The 15,745-nt window shown below is 38.4% G+C and overlaps 1 protein-coding gene across 2 annotated transcripts in view; it reads right to left on the bottom strand.

The window, feature by feature from the left end:
- Window positions 1-652: 652 nt before the first annotated feature.
- The window catches only part of Pls3 (plastin 3), an 89,367-nt gene continuing 74,274 nt past the window's right edge, over window positions 653-15,745 (bottom strand). For both annotated transcript variants that reach the window (XM_042665828.1, XM_042665827.1), the window contains 9 exons: window positions 14,938-15,080; window positions 11,165-11,260; window positions 9,348-9,543; window positions 7,254-7,332; window positions 6,292-6,406; window positions 4,919-5,052; window positions 3,778-3,901; window positions 3,416-3,540; window positions 653-957 (listed from right to left, as the gene is read on the bottom strand). In XM_042665828.1, the coding sequence (XP_042521762.1) occupies window positions 825-957; window positions 3,416-3,540; window positions 3,778-3,901; window positions 4,919-5,052; window positions 6,292-6,406; window positions 7,254-7,332; window positions 9,348-9,543; window positions 11,165-11,260; window positions 14,938-15,080 (1,145 nt within the window). In that variant the 3' untranslated portion in view covers window positions 653-824. The remainder of the gene's footprint in view (window positions 958-3,415; window positions 3,541-3,777; window positions 3,902-4,918; window positions 5,053-6,291; window positions 6,407-7,253; window positions 7,333-9,347; window positions 9,544-11,164; window positions 11,261-14,937; window positions 15,081-15,745) is intronic.

Here is a 15,745-nt window from a genome sequence, read left to right as displayed (position 1 = left end):
TTCAATAGCATTTTAAATTTAAAGAGAGGGTTTGATGATACAGGTTTCAAAATTAATAAGTATTTGTTAAACAGACTCAAGACAAAATATTGTTTAGAGCTTGGATATAAGCAAATTTCGGGTACATTTTTCCTCTACCTATAACAATATATTTTTTTACTTATTCACTTGAAGACCCCCTTAAAAAAGTAGCAAAATCAGCAGACTTGTTGAATGTAATCAAAATATTCTTAAATGTACAAAAAAGGATCATGTAGAAAGAATATTGTAAAAAGATACTGATTTTAAGAATAAAAGAATAAGAAAAGCTTCTATTACATTCTGTGCAGCCAGTTACTTGGGCAAATTTTCAGTACTACCAAGTAAGCAAGGACTACTTCCATCTATATACCTCTGCCCATAGTTTTTGAATAAGAGTTAGCAGACAAGATGGAAAGCAAATGACTGGCTAACAATATTCCTATGCAACCATCTAAGCAAATCTCAAGAGATGGGCATTCTAAGAGGGGAGAGACATAGGGAGAAATACACGCAGCAATGAGAGATGTCAAGGGCAGCATTCCAGGAAGAGAAGAAAGTATTCTGATGATGCACACACTTTAGGTATGCCTGACAGATTCAACTTTGACTGTGGGGGAAAAAGAAGCTGTTTTTCTGAAAAATCCCCTCAGGGTTCTCATGGTGAACTACTCTTGTAAATTGAAACTAAAAGTCCTTTAGATGACCAAGAATTCCTTAAGCCGTGAGTACTTCACCTGGAAATAGCTGACTTACTAATAATCATGCACCTGGGAACATGGTTGGTTTTATTGAGAGGTGTTGTTTTACACTCTCTTCATCCCCCTACCCATCAAACATGCAAACACGGTCATGACCATCTTGGGCTTAACTTCAACAAGGTCTTCAGGAAGAGCATACACTCTGGCTCCAATTCTTCTAGCCATGGACACTGCGTACCTATTTTTCGAAAATAAAATCAAGATGAAAGAATTTCTTGTCTGTCAAGGACACTATGAGACATCTATTTTCTATTTTATAATCATTTGGCTGAGATGCAAAAACTCCCTATCAAAAGTACAAATCTGGATTTTATTTTGTGTTTGTATGTGTTCTGTTTTATTGCTTGGTCTAATAATATTTATTCACTTATCTGTTCCATCAGGAGCTGAGAATTGAGTATAAATCACTGACATCAGGTGGAAATGAAATTCTACATGTAATTACTTAGATTGGTTGTATTATCCATAGACATTCTTATTACACAGGCAATCAGTTAAGATACCCTCCTTATGGGAACTGAGAGATATGGAGCATAAAATTATGCCACATGCAAAATCCAACTTGCTTTGGTAAGATACAGTGAGTGTTTCTAAATATTTAAGTGAGAGAAGAGAATCTACATGGGATAATGGCTGAACTAAGGAATAGAAAGGGCAGGCAAAGAATAGGACAAAAGGACTGATATATACAGCTAGGGAAATTGGCAGGAACACATCTCACTTAATCATAAGCACTTTCTAGGTGCATTCCAACTGTAATCTTTATGGATATTAAATTTTTATCCTGTCATATGTATATATTTTCAAATAATGAAAATCATTATTGCAGGACTGCACATTAGCTATCTATCTTTTAAAAAGGCATTGCTGTGAGCAGATTTTTCAGATTGCACTGGTACATTTTTCACTGGGTCACTATAGAACTAGGTCATGAGTGAAGAAGGGAAAAGACAAGTAGAAAAAATTTCCTAAGCAGTGTTGCAATACAAGGCTTCCCTTGTTTTAATTTTGTTCTTGATTTGCTTTAAAGTATACACTATTCTTATAATTCTCTAAGCAACCTTAAAGGTCAGACACAAATCTAAGCTTTTCTCTATTTTGAGACAAGAGTTTCAGAACAAAGGCCGTGTTGGCATCAAAACTGTGATCCCCCTGCCCCAGTCTCCCAAGTTCTGAGATTACAGGTACACAATACTATGACTAGCAATGATAAGATTTTATAAATTTTTTGTGCCAGTACTGGGGCCTGAACTCAGTGCCTGGGTGCTGTCCCTTAGCTCTTCCACTCAAGGATGATGCTCTATCACTTGAGCCACATCTTCACTTCTGGCTTTTTGCTGGCTAACTGGAGATAAGGGCTTACAGACTTTCCTGCTTGGGCTGGCTTTGAACCTCAATCCTCAGATCTCAACATGCTGATTAGCTAGGATTATAGGATTATAGGTGGCACCTGGCCTTATACATTTTTATGGTTTAATCTTTACAAAAATTTCTCTTTTTTTTTTTTTTTGGGTCCGGTCGTGGGGCCTGAACTCTGGGCCTTGGCGCTGTCCCTCAGCTCTTCAGCTCAAGGCTAGCACTCTACCACTTGAGCCACAGCGTCACTTCCGGCTTTTTTCTTATGTGGTGCTGAGAAATCGAACCCAGGGCCTCCAGCATGCAAGGCAAGTGCTCTACTACTGAGCCACCTCCCCAGCCCCTCTACAAAAATTTCTAATGTAATTAGCACAGGCCTCATTTGAGTGATAGAGAACCTCAGACTCAAAGCTACTTCCCCATATGAGTATGGCGAAAGTGCCATGATGATCTGCCTATGCCTGTAAGTGATGTGAATCACTTACAACTTTCTTCAGGTTCACTCATTCTGTGGCAAGTAACACTAGTGGCTGAAATGTACTGTCATACGTGGACTTGTCAAAGGACACTTACATGTGGACTATCATAGGGCAGAGTAGAATGGTGCTTAACAGAAGTTTGGGAAACTGTGAAGGAGGACATTGGGAGATGGCAGATGAAGGGCATGTTATTGTTAAATAGAGAGAAAATGAGTCCCCCAAAGGCAAATAAATAGAAGGTAGGTAAGTGGTCATTTTGGGCTTGATGGGGGCAATGACTACTAATTGCTATGGAGCTTCTTTATTTTGGCTGATCCTTGGGCTTGAACTCAGGGCCTGGGTACTATCTCTGAACATTTTTTTGCTACCACTTGAGCTACAGCTCCAATTCTCGCTTTTTTTGGTAACTTATTGGTGATAAGAATCTCACAGACGTTCCTGTCTCAGCTGGTTTTAAACTATGGTCCTCAGATCTCAGCTTCCTGAGTAGCTAGGATTACAGACCATGAGCTACCCACACCTGCTTGGAGTTTCTTTCTTGGCTGATGAAAATGTTCTAAAATTGATTGTGGTGAAGGCTGTACAACTCAGTGAGCACATTAAACTACTGGAATGTATGTAGACTTTAAATGCATGAATTGGACAATATGTGAATTATATCTCAATAAACCTATTAAAATACTCAAAACCTTAAAGAATTTTCCCCAGGTCTGGGGGATGTGGTGGAACCAGAATTAACAATCATATCTGCCTGGCTGCAAAGCCTGTGTTCTCTCCACACGATTCTATACTTTCCCTTACTTGGCATTACTCTGTTTGTCATCCTCTGTTAGATTGCCACTCTTCACAAGGTCATAGTTTATGCAGCCCGGCTGGATGGCATCAATTAGATCCACAACTGCCAAACTAGAGCTGATCGTCTTATCCTAGTAAGAAAGGAAAACAAAGCTAAGAATTTCAAGATGTACAAGTTCACATGTGCGATTTTATATAAAATGCTGAAGATATAACCTAGCAAATTAGAAGAAAAACATAGCAGGAGCCCAAGAATAATTAGCATTCACAAAACCAAAGGGAGTTCTTCCAAATTATAGGTATTATTTTAGCAAACAGAGTAATAGTAATATGTGAATATAGATGTAATAGTCAATATAGATTCTTACCTTAAAATTCTGAATGGAAGTTGATTTTCCAGCTTCTCTCAATGTTCTGTTCACCCAGTTCACAATAATATCATCATTAGCTTTCTGACCATCTCCAAGATCCTCCAGGACATTTAGTGTATATCTAAGAGAAACAGAAGAAGAAAAAATACAAGCATTAGAAAGATATCTTCTGTTTAGAACAACTAGGGTTTAAACTCAGGGAATGGTGCTGTCACTAAAGTTATAATGCTCAAGGCTAGTGTTCTACCACTTTGAGCCACAGCTCCATTTCTAGTTTTCTGGTGGCTAACTGGAGATAAGAATCTCATGGAATTTCCTGCCTAGGCTGGCTCTGAACTGTGATTGTCAGATCTCAGCCTTCCCAGTTGTTAGGATTACAGGTGTGACCACCAGCACCTGACTAGAAAGATATAGCATCTTTCTTGAAAGAGTAAAGATTTCAAGGAAAGACATTCATGCAATGTGAAAAAATATTTAAAGGAGGAATGCCTTGTCACTCATCTATCTTTTGTAGTATAGGGGCATGAATCACAGTGCTTAAATGTGCAGACACATGCTATGCTATTCTAACAGTGGTAAGGATTTCAAATGAGTTGTGCTCTGGCTTGGTTCTAGTCCTAATGGGTATTTTTAGCATTAGTGTTACGAGATCATTTTCAAATGGATACATGGACATGTTCATATTTTATCCTCACAAGTTTTGTTTTATGAGAGACAGTACTTGCTGTGTAGCCCAGGCTAACTTCAAACTTGTGATCTTCCTGCTTCTGCCACTAGTGTGGTGGTATTACAGATGTGTACCACCACACCTGGTTTTATTTTTGGGGATGAGAATGGAATTTAGGGCCTCATACATGCTAAATATGTACTATACTACTGAGCTACATCCCCAGCCCCTCTAAGAATATTATGCACAAATATTAAATGATGCTGAAGTCCATGTGTCAGGTTTTCTAGGTAAAGAGGGAATTGTCACAGCTCAGATACAACTTAAGACTGAAACTCATGTCACAATCTAAAGTAAGTACAAAAGTGTACTCATGTACATGCTTGCTTATGTAAAAAGTAGCATTACAGTGGTAAAGGTAGTATTACGCTGCATCCTAGTAGAGCTTAAAGAGCTACGTGTACACTGTACCTCCTCATCAGCTGCCACACTAAAGCTAAGGTCAAAGTTTGGTTCCCATCATTCAGGTCTTGGCCTCCAATGCCAACGAGTGAGAATTTAGCAGGATGCTTCCCCAATTCAATGGCATAGTTGCAGTTCTCCAGCTGCAGACACACAAAAGGAAACGAATGGTTAAACACTTCCGCTCATTTAATCTGCATCCTTATTTGTGTGGATTGTATACTGCTAAGTTTTTTTGCACGTAACACAATAAAAATGTTATTGAAAAAAATTCTGACTGTCCTCTATAGTTAGCAGTAAATGCTTTATGAGGAAGTCAATGATTATAAAAAGTGTTGAAAAATCTTTTATTCCATATTTCCTAGACCTTTGGCCGAACCTAAAACTCTATTAGCTTTTCTAGAACATTTCCCTGAGCACTACAACTTGTGTAGAAATGGGTTCTCCTAGAGGTTCCCATTATCTTCAGTGACACCTATGGTACAGTGTCATCTAACTCACAAGCTGACCCCAGTGAACCACAGCTCAATGGTGGCAGAAGAACCTGATCACCAGTATCTTGCTATCAATTGAACAGAGTAAGGATGGCCCTACTTCAGTCCAGAACCTCAATAGTTCATCATTCACTCCAATAGCCATTGTCATTCCAATCTATAGTACCTTGTAGAACACTATTTTGTTAGTAGAGTACAGTGATTTCTCCTGGGATAAGGAAAAAGAAAGAAAATGGGGAAATGATACACATTTGCTATGGAGCAGAGAATATTCTCTCTTTCCTGAATTACTGAGTCTTCTAGGCTACGTATTTGTGTGTTTTGCTTTATGTTTGGGGACAATTCATCTACCCTACTTTCCCAAGGAGTGAAGCATCATGATACATGGATCATCAATGAGATATCCACTAAAAAAATAAAATGGATATTTCTATAAGAAAGTAACATTGGCATATTAGAATCATGAATTCTATAAGTTACCTGTCCAACAACAATGGAATAAAGAGTTTTAGATGAAAAAAAAAAACAAAAACCAAGACATAGTTCCTGTCTTGGAGAAGCTCAGACTTCAGAGCTTAAGAAAATGAAAGAAGTAGCCGGGCGCTGGTGGCTCACGCCTGTAATCCTAGTTACTCAGGAGGCTGAGATCTGAGGATTGCAGTTCAAAGCCAGCCTGGGCAGGAGAGACCGTGAGACTCCTATCTCCAATAAACCACCAGAAAACCGGAAGTGGCGCTGTAGCTCAAGTGGTAGAGCGCTCCCCTTGAGCTGGAGAGCTGAGGGACAGCGCCCAGGCCCAGAGTTCAAGCCCCATGACTGACCAAAAAAAAAAAAAGAAAGAAAGAAAATGAAAGAAGAAATAAGACATGTGGTAATTTCATTACACACCTTTTTCATGTTGGCTCCAAGTTTCGGGTATGGAGGCTTATTCACCTTATTCCAGTCCACAGGCACTTTAATTCGTTCATATAGCTGTAAGATTACCAGGGCATCTTGCAAGTCACTAATGATTTTAAGAAAAGTAATCAATGTTTACAGATAGCTAGACTTTAATTCCCTTAATTAAAGAAACTAGTGTCAAATAGTAACATTAACATTGTTAAAAACATAACCAAAGCCACAATGTAAGACTCCTGTTTTCATTGGTCTGTGCTGAAAACAGAGTTAAGGCCACTAAATTCAGTGCCTTTTTGCAAGCAAGGTGCTGTTTTAAAGGCTGGGAATACAGGAAAAAAATCTCTTCTTACATTCAGTTGGAGGGCTGACCAATAAACAAGTATATGAGTAAGAGATGATATGATTTGGGTGTACTGAAGTGCTATGAAACAAACAAACAAACAGAAGTAGGGTCAGTGTTTAGAGAATCTAACAACGAAAATTGCTAAGGATATGAACCACTAAATGTAGGCAAAGACACTGCATTGTATGGAATAAAATAAGGATGCAAAACATTATATTTGGGAAAGCAAACTTCCAGGTGGAGAAAATAGTACATGGAATATAGGACAGGTGTGAGCTAGTCCACTGGGCCAAGAATAGGCTAGGCTGAGAGAACAGTGATCCAAAGGACCCAAGGCATCACTGATGGTCTGCTGGCCTCTTAAAACAAAGTACCTGTGCCCTAGAGTACCATAAAAATACTTGTACATCCTCCCACTTGTAGTCAGTGACCAGGAAAATGAAGAATTTGGGTTTTTATATGTTATGAAAATGATGATAGAAACCATCATTTGACATTTTCAAATATAAAAAAAGCTACAAATAAAACTCTTTGAAAACCATTAGTGTTGCCCTTATATATATAGCCACATTCCTGACGCTCCTGTTTACAACAGAAGTAGATGGCTTACGCATAGAGATGATTCACGTGGGGATTAACGCCAAGTGAGTTCATCCAGTTACGGAAGGTTCTTTCTTCACGAGTTTCTCCTATTAACAATATTCAATCATTCATTAAATGTCTTGTATATGTACACATATTATCAAACCATATATTAGTTTATTTGATCTGTTCTATTCATATGTATAGGTTTTCTCCAATATGAACTTCCCAAGCATTCTAACTATATTCTGTCTACATTTCTACTTTAAAAAAATTCTTTTTGGGGAGGCTGGCTCAGTGGTAGAGTGCCTTGCATTCACGAGGCCCTGGGTTCGATTCCTCAGCACCACATATGCAGAAAAAGCTGGAAGTAGCACTGTGGCTCAAGTGGTAGAGCACTAGCATTGAGCTGAAGAGCTGAGGGACAGCATCCAGGCCCATAGCTCAGGCCACACGAATGACAAAAAACAGAAATAAAAATAAAAAATCTCTTTTTTAGGGGGCTTGGATGTGGCTTAGTGGTAGAGTGCTTACCTAGCATACATGAAGCCCTGGGTTTGATTCCTCAGTACCACAGAAAACATTTTTTTTTTTTTTTTGGGTCCGGTCATGGGGCCTAAACTCTGGGCCTGGGCACTGTCCCTCAGCTCTTCAGCTCAAGGCTAGCACTCTACCACTTGAGCCACAGCGCCACTTCCAGCTTTTCTCTTTTTGCTTATATGGTGCTGAGGAATCGAACCCAGGGCCTCATGCATGCAAGGCAAGCACTCTACCACTGAGCCACCTTCCCAGCCCAGAAACCATTTTTTAAAATAGTTAAAAAATTTATTTCAAAATTAAACAATACAGATATATTACAAACAGTTAAGCAAGTTAGGTTTATGAACCTTTCCTTCCATTCCCCTTCTACTTTATGTGTGTATGTGCATGGGGACACACATGCACACATGTGTATTCTGAGGCTTGAACCGAAGGCCTTAAGATCTTTTTCCTCTGTTTTGTTTTCTTACAGGCATACAGGCATCATTCTATATTTCAGCTTTGCCTCCAGTTCCAGGTTTTTCTTGGTAAATTGGAGAAAAGGTTCTTGTGTATTTGCTGCCTTGATTGGCTTTGATCTATGATCCTCAGATCAGCCTGCTAAGTACCCCCTAGAATTACAGGGTAAACCACTGGTACCTGACTTTTTTTTGTGTGTGTGCAGTGCATGGGTTCAAACCCAGGGCCTCAAAATGAGCTATGTCACTAGAGATTTATAAACTTTATAAAATTCCATTCTCTGTTAATATTTTTCCATTATCTCCTCAAATCTGCATACTTCAAAGTAACTGCTGTTATTAATTGTGTTTTTCTAAAACTTTGCTATGCTTCTATGAACCCATATATTCTGGCTAATGTGTTTTTCCTCTACCCATTAAAAAATACCAAACTACATATAACTATCACTTATATAAGCCAATGCTAAAACAATGTTACCTGAAAGCTTAGTGGCTGGATGGAGCTCAGAGGAGAATACTTACTAACACTCTACCATTTGAGCCACATTCACAGACCCATATTTTTAAAATCAATTCTCTCTGTGGTAGCAGATACAGGAATTCAGAGCCTTGAGCATGTGAGACAGGTCCCTACCACTGAGCTCAACTTCAATCCAGTCTACTTTATTTTCAAAGTTTGCTTGTATTTTTTTTTTGTTGTTGATTGTGGGGCTTGAACTCAGGGCCTAGGCACTGTCCCTGAGCCTTCTTGTGCTCAAGGCTGGCACTCTATCCCTCAAGTTACAGAGCCATTTCCAGTTTTTGAGTGGTTTATTGGACATAAAAGTCTCATGGAGACTTTTCTGCCTGGGCTGGCTTAAAACCACGATACTCAGATCTCAGGCTCCTGGGTAGCTAGGATTATAGGCATGAGCCACCAGTGCCCAGCTTGCTTGCATTATTATCTCTATACAGAAGCCTCTGGTTTCCACTCACCGGTGTCTACTTTTTAATTTATCTATTTTATTCACCTGTCAAAGCCAAGTGGATAAAGTAACTTACTAAATTAAGATTATGATATTGCCATGCTCTTTATATTTCTACTCTACAGCCTACACATTAGAATTAGCAAAACTTCCTGTTACCTTCTAGTAGAGTCCAGTCAATATCCTGATTCTCTGGCTTAGTCAGTGCTGGGTACTTATTAAACAAGTTTGCCACAAAGGCCAGGTTCAGTTTGGGGTTTCCACTAACAACATCAGCAGGGGTAACAAACTGTCTGCAACCTAATTTATCTGCTTGTTGAAGCATACTCTCTGCTCTCTTCAAATCATCTGTTTCCTGTTGAAGTAAAATAAAATGACATCTTTTAAAGTCCATACAGAAAATATAAATTTCCTTTATAATTATAGGCAGGTAGGATAATTCTACTTTCTTTTAGTCAACACATGGTATTTATTATGAAACTTTTGAATGAAAAAAGAAGGAAAGTGGCTCAGCAGGATATGCAGTATCTTTAAAGACCACAGATGGCGCCAGATCATGCATGTAAGGATTCACTAAATTAAACTCAATTAGAATTACATCTCTCATGCCCCACAAAAGGCTAAATTAGATTTTTTAAGACAGAAATTGACAAATAAATTTAAAACTGTTCATGTTTTCAAATAGTTGAAAATGGTGACACTGGAAAAAGGTACTTTTTTGTTTTTATTTTTGTTTTTGCCAGTCCTAGGGCTTGTGAACTCAGGGCCTGGTTGCTGTTCCTGAGCTTCTTTTGCTCAAGGCTAGCCACAGCACCACTTCCAGCTTTTTCTATGTATGTGGTACTGAGGAACTGTACCCACGGCTTCATGCATGCTAGGCAAGCACTCTATCACTGAGCCATATTCCCAGCCTCTTGTTTTTGTTTTTATAAAATGACTGGAGAAGACTGAGGCACCTGGGTGGTACTAGGAAAAGAGAAAAGTTTAAGGGAAATAACACAAGCTAGGAGAAATAGAGTAAGATTGTGTACAACCTTAAACATCAGAGCATTTTGGACTCAAGTCTAGAGTTGGTAAGAAAATCTTAGAAGGATTCTGAGGAGGAAGCCCCAAAAAACAAAGTGTATTTGGAAGGCTGAGAAGTGACTGAAGAATTGTATTAGAATCAGAACTCATTTACCTAGGTACGCATTCACCTGCCCAGCCATCCCAGACAGCTCGCTTTGTGCAAATGTGGAAACCTTATATCTACCAAGAGGTACCTGAGCCTAAGTATTTTGCCTTTACCATACAGACAGGAATATAAGCACACAGTCAGTTAAAAATTCAGTTTTGGTTTAGTAAATGAAACCAATTGCATAATATAATACATACATGGACTTTTGTTAAACATTATTAAATATATTTGGTATCTAATGAGTATAAGGAAATCCAGAATACTAAAACTGGGATAATTAATTTAGTCCAACTTTTTAAATGGATGGGCAAAGTAAAATCTAATTTTGGGAAGGAACTTTGTCCAAAATCACTGAACAATACAGGGAAATAATCAGGAAACACGGTCCCTAACAGTGATTCCTCAAATTGGATTTCATAGATCAGGATTTTGTAAATATATTTACTTGACTCTTAATACACAAACATTGCCAATTTAGATATGAAAAATATAATCACTAAGTCTATTACTGAGGATAATCGAAATACTTGGAAAAGGCTATTTGCCAGTCCTTATTTCCCTTACTTGCTTTGAATGCTTTTTATCATCATCTGTATAAATCATTACCACTATGATTATTGGAACTTACTATTTATCAAAGTAAATAAGGCTAGTCCCCCTAGTTACATAAACAAAAATACTGTAAAACATAATGCTTAAAATTGTTAACATCACTACATGCAGTTATAACAATTCTTCTATTTCTAAGAAATAGACAATAATTTTGGTAAGATTGTAGAACAAGAGTACCTATACTTACATTGAATCCTGACATGTTAATATCTATCCGTGGTTCACCTTCCTTTTGTCCTTTTGGTGCGATTTGATTGAGAAGGTGGAAATAGGCTTTGGAATCCTACAAACGAATTGAAAATGTCAATGAGATATCATTTACACAGAATGAATATGTCTTAATGTGCTGTGCTAAGAAAGATATTCACATCAGATTCCATAAAACTACAGTGCACAAATCTGTCTTCAAATTTAGCGGAATTTAAGCCCCACCCCAAAAGTGTATCTAGCAAACTGTATGTTGTCTAACTTGAATATGGATGAACTGGATTGACTGTATAATTTATTGAACTCATCAATAATGCTAATAAATATTTCTTCTGTACCTTCACTGAATTACTGAAGTCTATAAGCTTGATAGAGAAAAAAGCATGAAAAATGTAGTAGACCAAAAATCCAGGAAGCATAGGGAAAGAGAAAATAAACAGGTTATATTATTAGAATACATTATATATACACATATATCATAACCTATGGAGAAGACTTCTGTTATGTTAAAAATATATAAACTACACATTTAAATGTCAGTAAGTCTTCAGTGAGAAGCAGTTGGTAGAATAACACTTAACTCTTTAGAGTTAACCTTTTAGGATTGGAATATACTTAAATCTCTCACTCTCTCTTTTCCTCCTCCTCCCCCTTCCTCTCATCATTCATTCCCTTTCTTGTTCTCTGCAGGACCTCATGCATGTCAGACAAGTTCAAGCATTCTACTGCTGGGCTATATCCCCAGCCTCAAGCTTCTCTTTTGGTTTAAGTTCCTGGACATTCTCATCTTTGGAATACAATAAAAATAAAGCAGAATTACTCATATTGGGGATGGGAGGAGTGAATTAGTCTGTGAACTCTTCATGGCATACCTCTTGGAAAGCATTGTAAAACGTGCAAGTATGCTAAATGTCTCTACACCCATCAAATAAAACTCTGCCTCTCTCGAACACTAGATGACAAAAAACTGAATCAAGATTCTTCAATCCTGTCCCATCAGAAGGCCACCTATCCATCAATGGCAGTTTTCTATTACTAAGCTTCCAATGTTCAGCAAGGTTATCAGAAGTGTTTCAGACAGTTAGTTTCATAGAACAAGTGCATCCTAATCTCAGGTGAATTTATGCCAGACCTGCCAAATATGAAACCACCAGGAACTGCCCACAAACTGCATCTTAAGCCAGCTATGCAAGGGAGTTTGCATTTCAGTGCTACAAATGGCTCAAAAAAGGGGAGAGGGGAAATCAGTGAGTAAAAGCCACTTCAGAGCAATTCAGGAGAAGTTAACCCAATTCCTATCACTCGGGGGCATAGGATTTCCCGTGTTCTAAGGAACAGTGCATTGAAGCTAGGAAAGTGATTTCCTTTCCACTTACTCACTAAACACACATCAACAATTATGTATTATCTAATCCAAAGCACTGAAAAACACTGAAGCATAGACCCAGCAGCCTGTAATTGCTAGCTTGAAAGGCAATCCACAGGGAAAAATTTAAACTTGAGTTAGACAAATTGCAAGCTGCTTTTCGCATTACTAAATCATTCTTTGCTTTTCAAAAGAAAAAACATTTTCCTTAAAAAAATTCCTTTCATACATTGGAAATATACCCCAGTACATAAAACCTACTTCTAAATGAGTTTTTGGTTGAACATAAAATATGATGCAAAATATACCCAGCTGGACATGTTGTATAAGTTGAAAGTAGAGGTGCGGTCAATTGGGTCTTAGACATTAGAAGGAATCCTTAATTTCACTGAAAAAAATTCAGCACAGCAAATATCCCACATCTTCCTCTCACCACGAAACATATTGTTAGTATCCCAGGAAATTGTGCCCATAGCCCTGTTGGTCAATGACAGCTGGTGAAGACCCTCTATTTTGTTCCTACAATCAACACTGGCAGTTTTCAAGAGAGTCGTAGAAAATGAAACAATGAAGTTGTCCGGTGGCATGATGGGGAAATGGGTTTATAGACATGCCCTTCCCCTGCCAAAAGCATCTTTTGTAAATGAATGCAGGATTTGCATACACAACACATCCTTCTATACTTTTTTTTTTGGTCAGTAATGGGGCTTGAACTCTGGGCCTGGGCGCTGTCCCTCAACTCTTCAGCTTGAGGCAAGCACTCTACCACTTGAGCCACAGTGCCATTTCCGATTTCTTGGTGGTTAATTGGAGTTAAGAGTCTCACGGACTTTCCTGCTCAGGCTAGCTTTGAACCATGATCCTCAGATTTAAACCTCCTGAGTAGCTAGGATTATAGGTGTAAGCCACTGGCACCCGGATTCCTTCTATACACTTTAAGCTATCTGAAGATGACAATAATGCCAATTATAAATGGAAATGCTAACCGAATAGTTGTGATACTATATTATGTTGGGTCTAACAACAAGATAATGAAGTCTGTGCATGTCCAATAATACACAAATTTCCTCCTCAATTCCACATCAATGTACAGATGTGGAATGCAAAGATGGGGGAGGCAACTATATTTGTTACAATTATTTTGGTCCCTCTCCATGTAAGGAGCCAAAGGCATCATGTGGTAAATGAATATTACCAGTGCCTTCCTACGTCGCTTGTTTTTTTCCCCCTCTGACTGTCCATGAGTGTGAAAGCTCAATCTAATTCCAGAAGTATTTGGGAAGCTTTTCTGTACCAGGCCTTGTTTTAGAGATCAGGTTCAGTACGAAGGTAACTGGGACAGGGGCTCAGGTAGGATTCAGAGAAATAACAAGCACTCATGACTTCCTAACATCTAAAGATAGGAGAGAGAATATAACAGGTACAAAGATAAGCAAGAAGCCAGGTGGCCTGTAATCCTAGCTACTCAGGAGTCTGAGATCTGAGTAGTTTGAAGCCAGCCCAGGAAGGAAAAGTCCAAGAGACTCTTACCTCCATTTAACTAGCAAAAAGCTGAAATGGAGCTCTAACTCAAGTGGTAGAGTGCTAGATTTGAGCACAAAAGCTCTGGGACAGAGCCCAGGCCCCAGGTTCAAGCTGTAGAACTGGCACACACATACAAAAACACTAACCCAGAAAACTGATGGTGACAATAATTTTGATGTTTTCACTCTTTTAGGTCTTTTCTCATTCTTTTTCCTTTTCTCATTATGTGTTTCCCAATACTGAGACTCAAATTAAAAGCCTGGTACTTTTGCTCAGGTTTTTTCATTCATGGTTGGTGCAAAAGCACTTGAGCCAGGTCTTTGGTTCTGGCTTTTTGAGATAATCCCACGGATTTATCCATCCAGGTTGGCTCTAAACTGCCATTCATAGATCTCAGCTTCCTGAGCACCAAAGACTATAGGCATGAGTCATCAGCACCTGCCTTTTCTAGGTGGCTTTTCTAACAGGCTCATTTGCATGAGAAAGGCAGGAGTAGAAGGATCATGTTACAACTTGTAAACTCCATATTTAATAATAGGCAGAATACAAAACATTATCACTATAATGCATTGAGTTTTCCATGAAATGAATACTTGGTGTTCACATGCTTATTTGGTGCTACTTTTCCTCTAAAATCTATGTGGATGCCTTGGAGTGGAGGAGGTAAATACTTGCCTGGCATGCCAGAGCCTATAAGAGTGCAGATTAATAAACAAAAGGGACTTAAAAAAATAAAATCTACCATCAGGCCAAGAGGCAACATGGCTTGTTGATAGTGATATACCATTAGGACTGCCTCTGTTATAAAGGATGCAATTCTCCAGATCATTATATTGCCGAGCATCCTGACTCTTTGCAGTTACCTTGATGTCAGCACTGAAATTGTTGATCTTTTGCCAGCCTGAGTTTTCCAAATGAAAGTTTGCCCACCTAAGCAGAAGCTCTTCTGGAGACAATTTCATAAGCTCCTCCAAAGTCTCACCATCTCTAAGTAAAGCAGCCAACGCTGAAGAAAATAAAAACTTCAATCAATGTATGATATGACAAAGGGTCTCGCCAAGTTTACTCAACCTTTTTGTTTTTCTTGGGAGAGAAGGTTTCACTTCGTTACCCAAGCTAGCCTTGAACTTATGATCCTGTCCCAGCTTCCTAAGGGCTGGGATTATGAGTGTGCATTATCATGCCCAGCTTTGCCCAGTCTTTTTGAGACAATCTTAAGTAATAGAGATGTAAGAACTAGTATAGCATAGTTCTGGCTTCATGAGTATAATCTAATAAAAAATAAATATGTGAGTAGATACTTATTTTACAGAGTGATACATAGACATTGTATTGTGAGAATGCACAGAAAACATATAATAAAGTAATATTACTTTTATTATTCTTCACATTTGAAATACCAAAGTAGATTTAACATTTATTGACTTTAACATTTTCTATATAATTATGTATTTGCATTAACTGTTCTAATTTAGTAGCTAGTAGGGATTATAGAAGGATGTTTAAACTGGGGGAATTTTTGATTAAGGCATTCTACAGGTGTTGGGGGAGTTGCTCAGTGGTAGTGTGCTTAACTAGCATGTGTGTATAAAGGCCCTGAGATCCATCCCCAGAGTGAAAGACCTCAAATCCAAGAAGTTGAGTATCTATTATGAAATAACTGCCTCCCAT

The sequence above is a fragment of the Dipodomys spectabilis genome, unplaced genomic scaffold, assembly GCF_019054845.1.
Source record: "Dipodomys spectabilis isolate Male_0828 unplaced genomic scaffold, ASM1905484v1 ptg000353l, whole genome shotgun sequence".
Taxonomy (NCBI): domain Eukaryota; kingdom Metazoa; phylum Chordata; class Mammalia; order Rodentia; family Heteromyidae; genus Dipodomys; species Dipodomys spectabilis.
The sequence above is the reverse complement of the archived record's forward strand: the minus strand, read 5'-3'. Positions and strand labels throughout refer to the sequence as shown.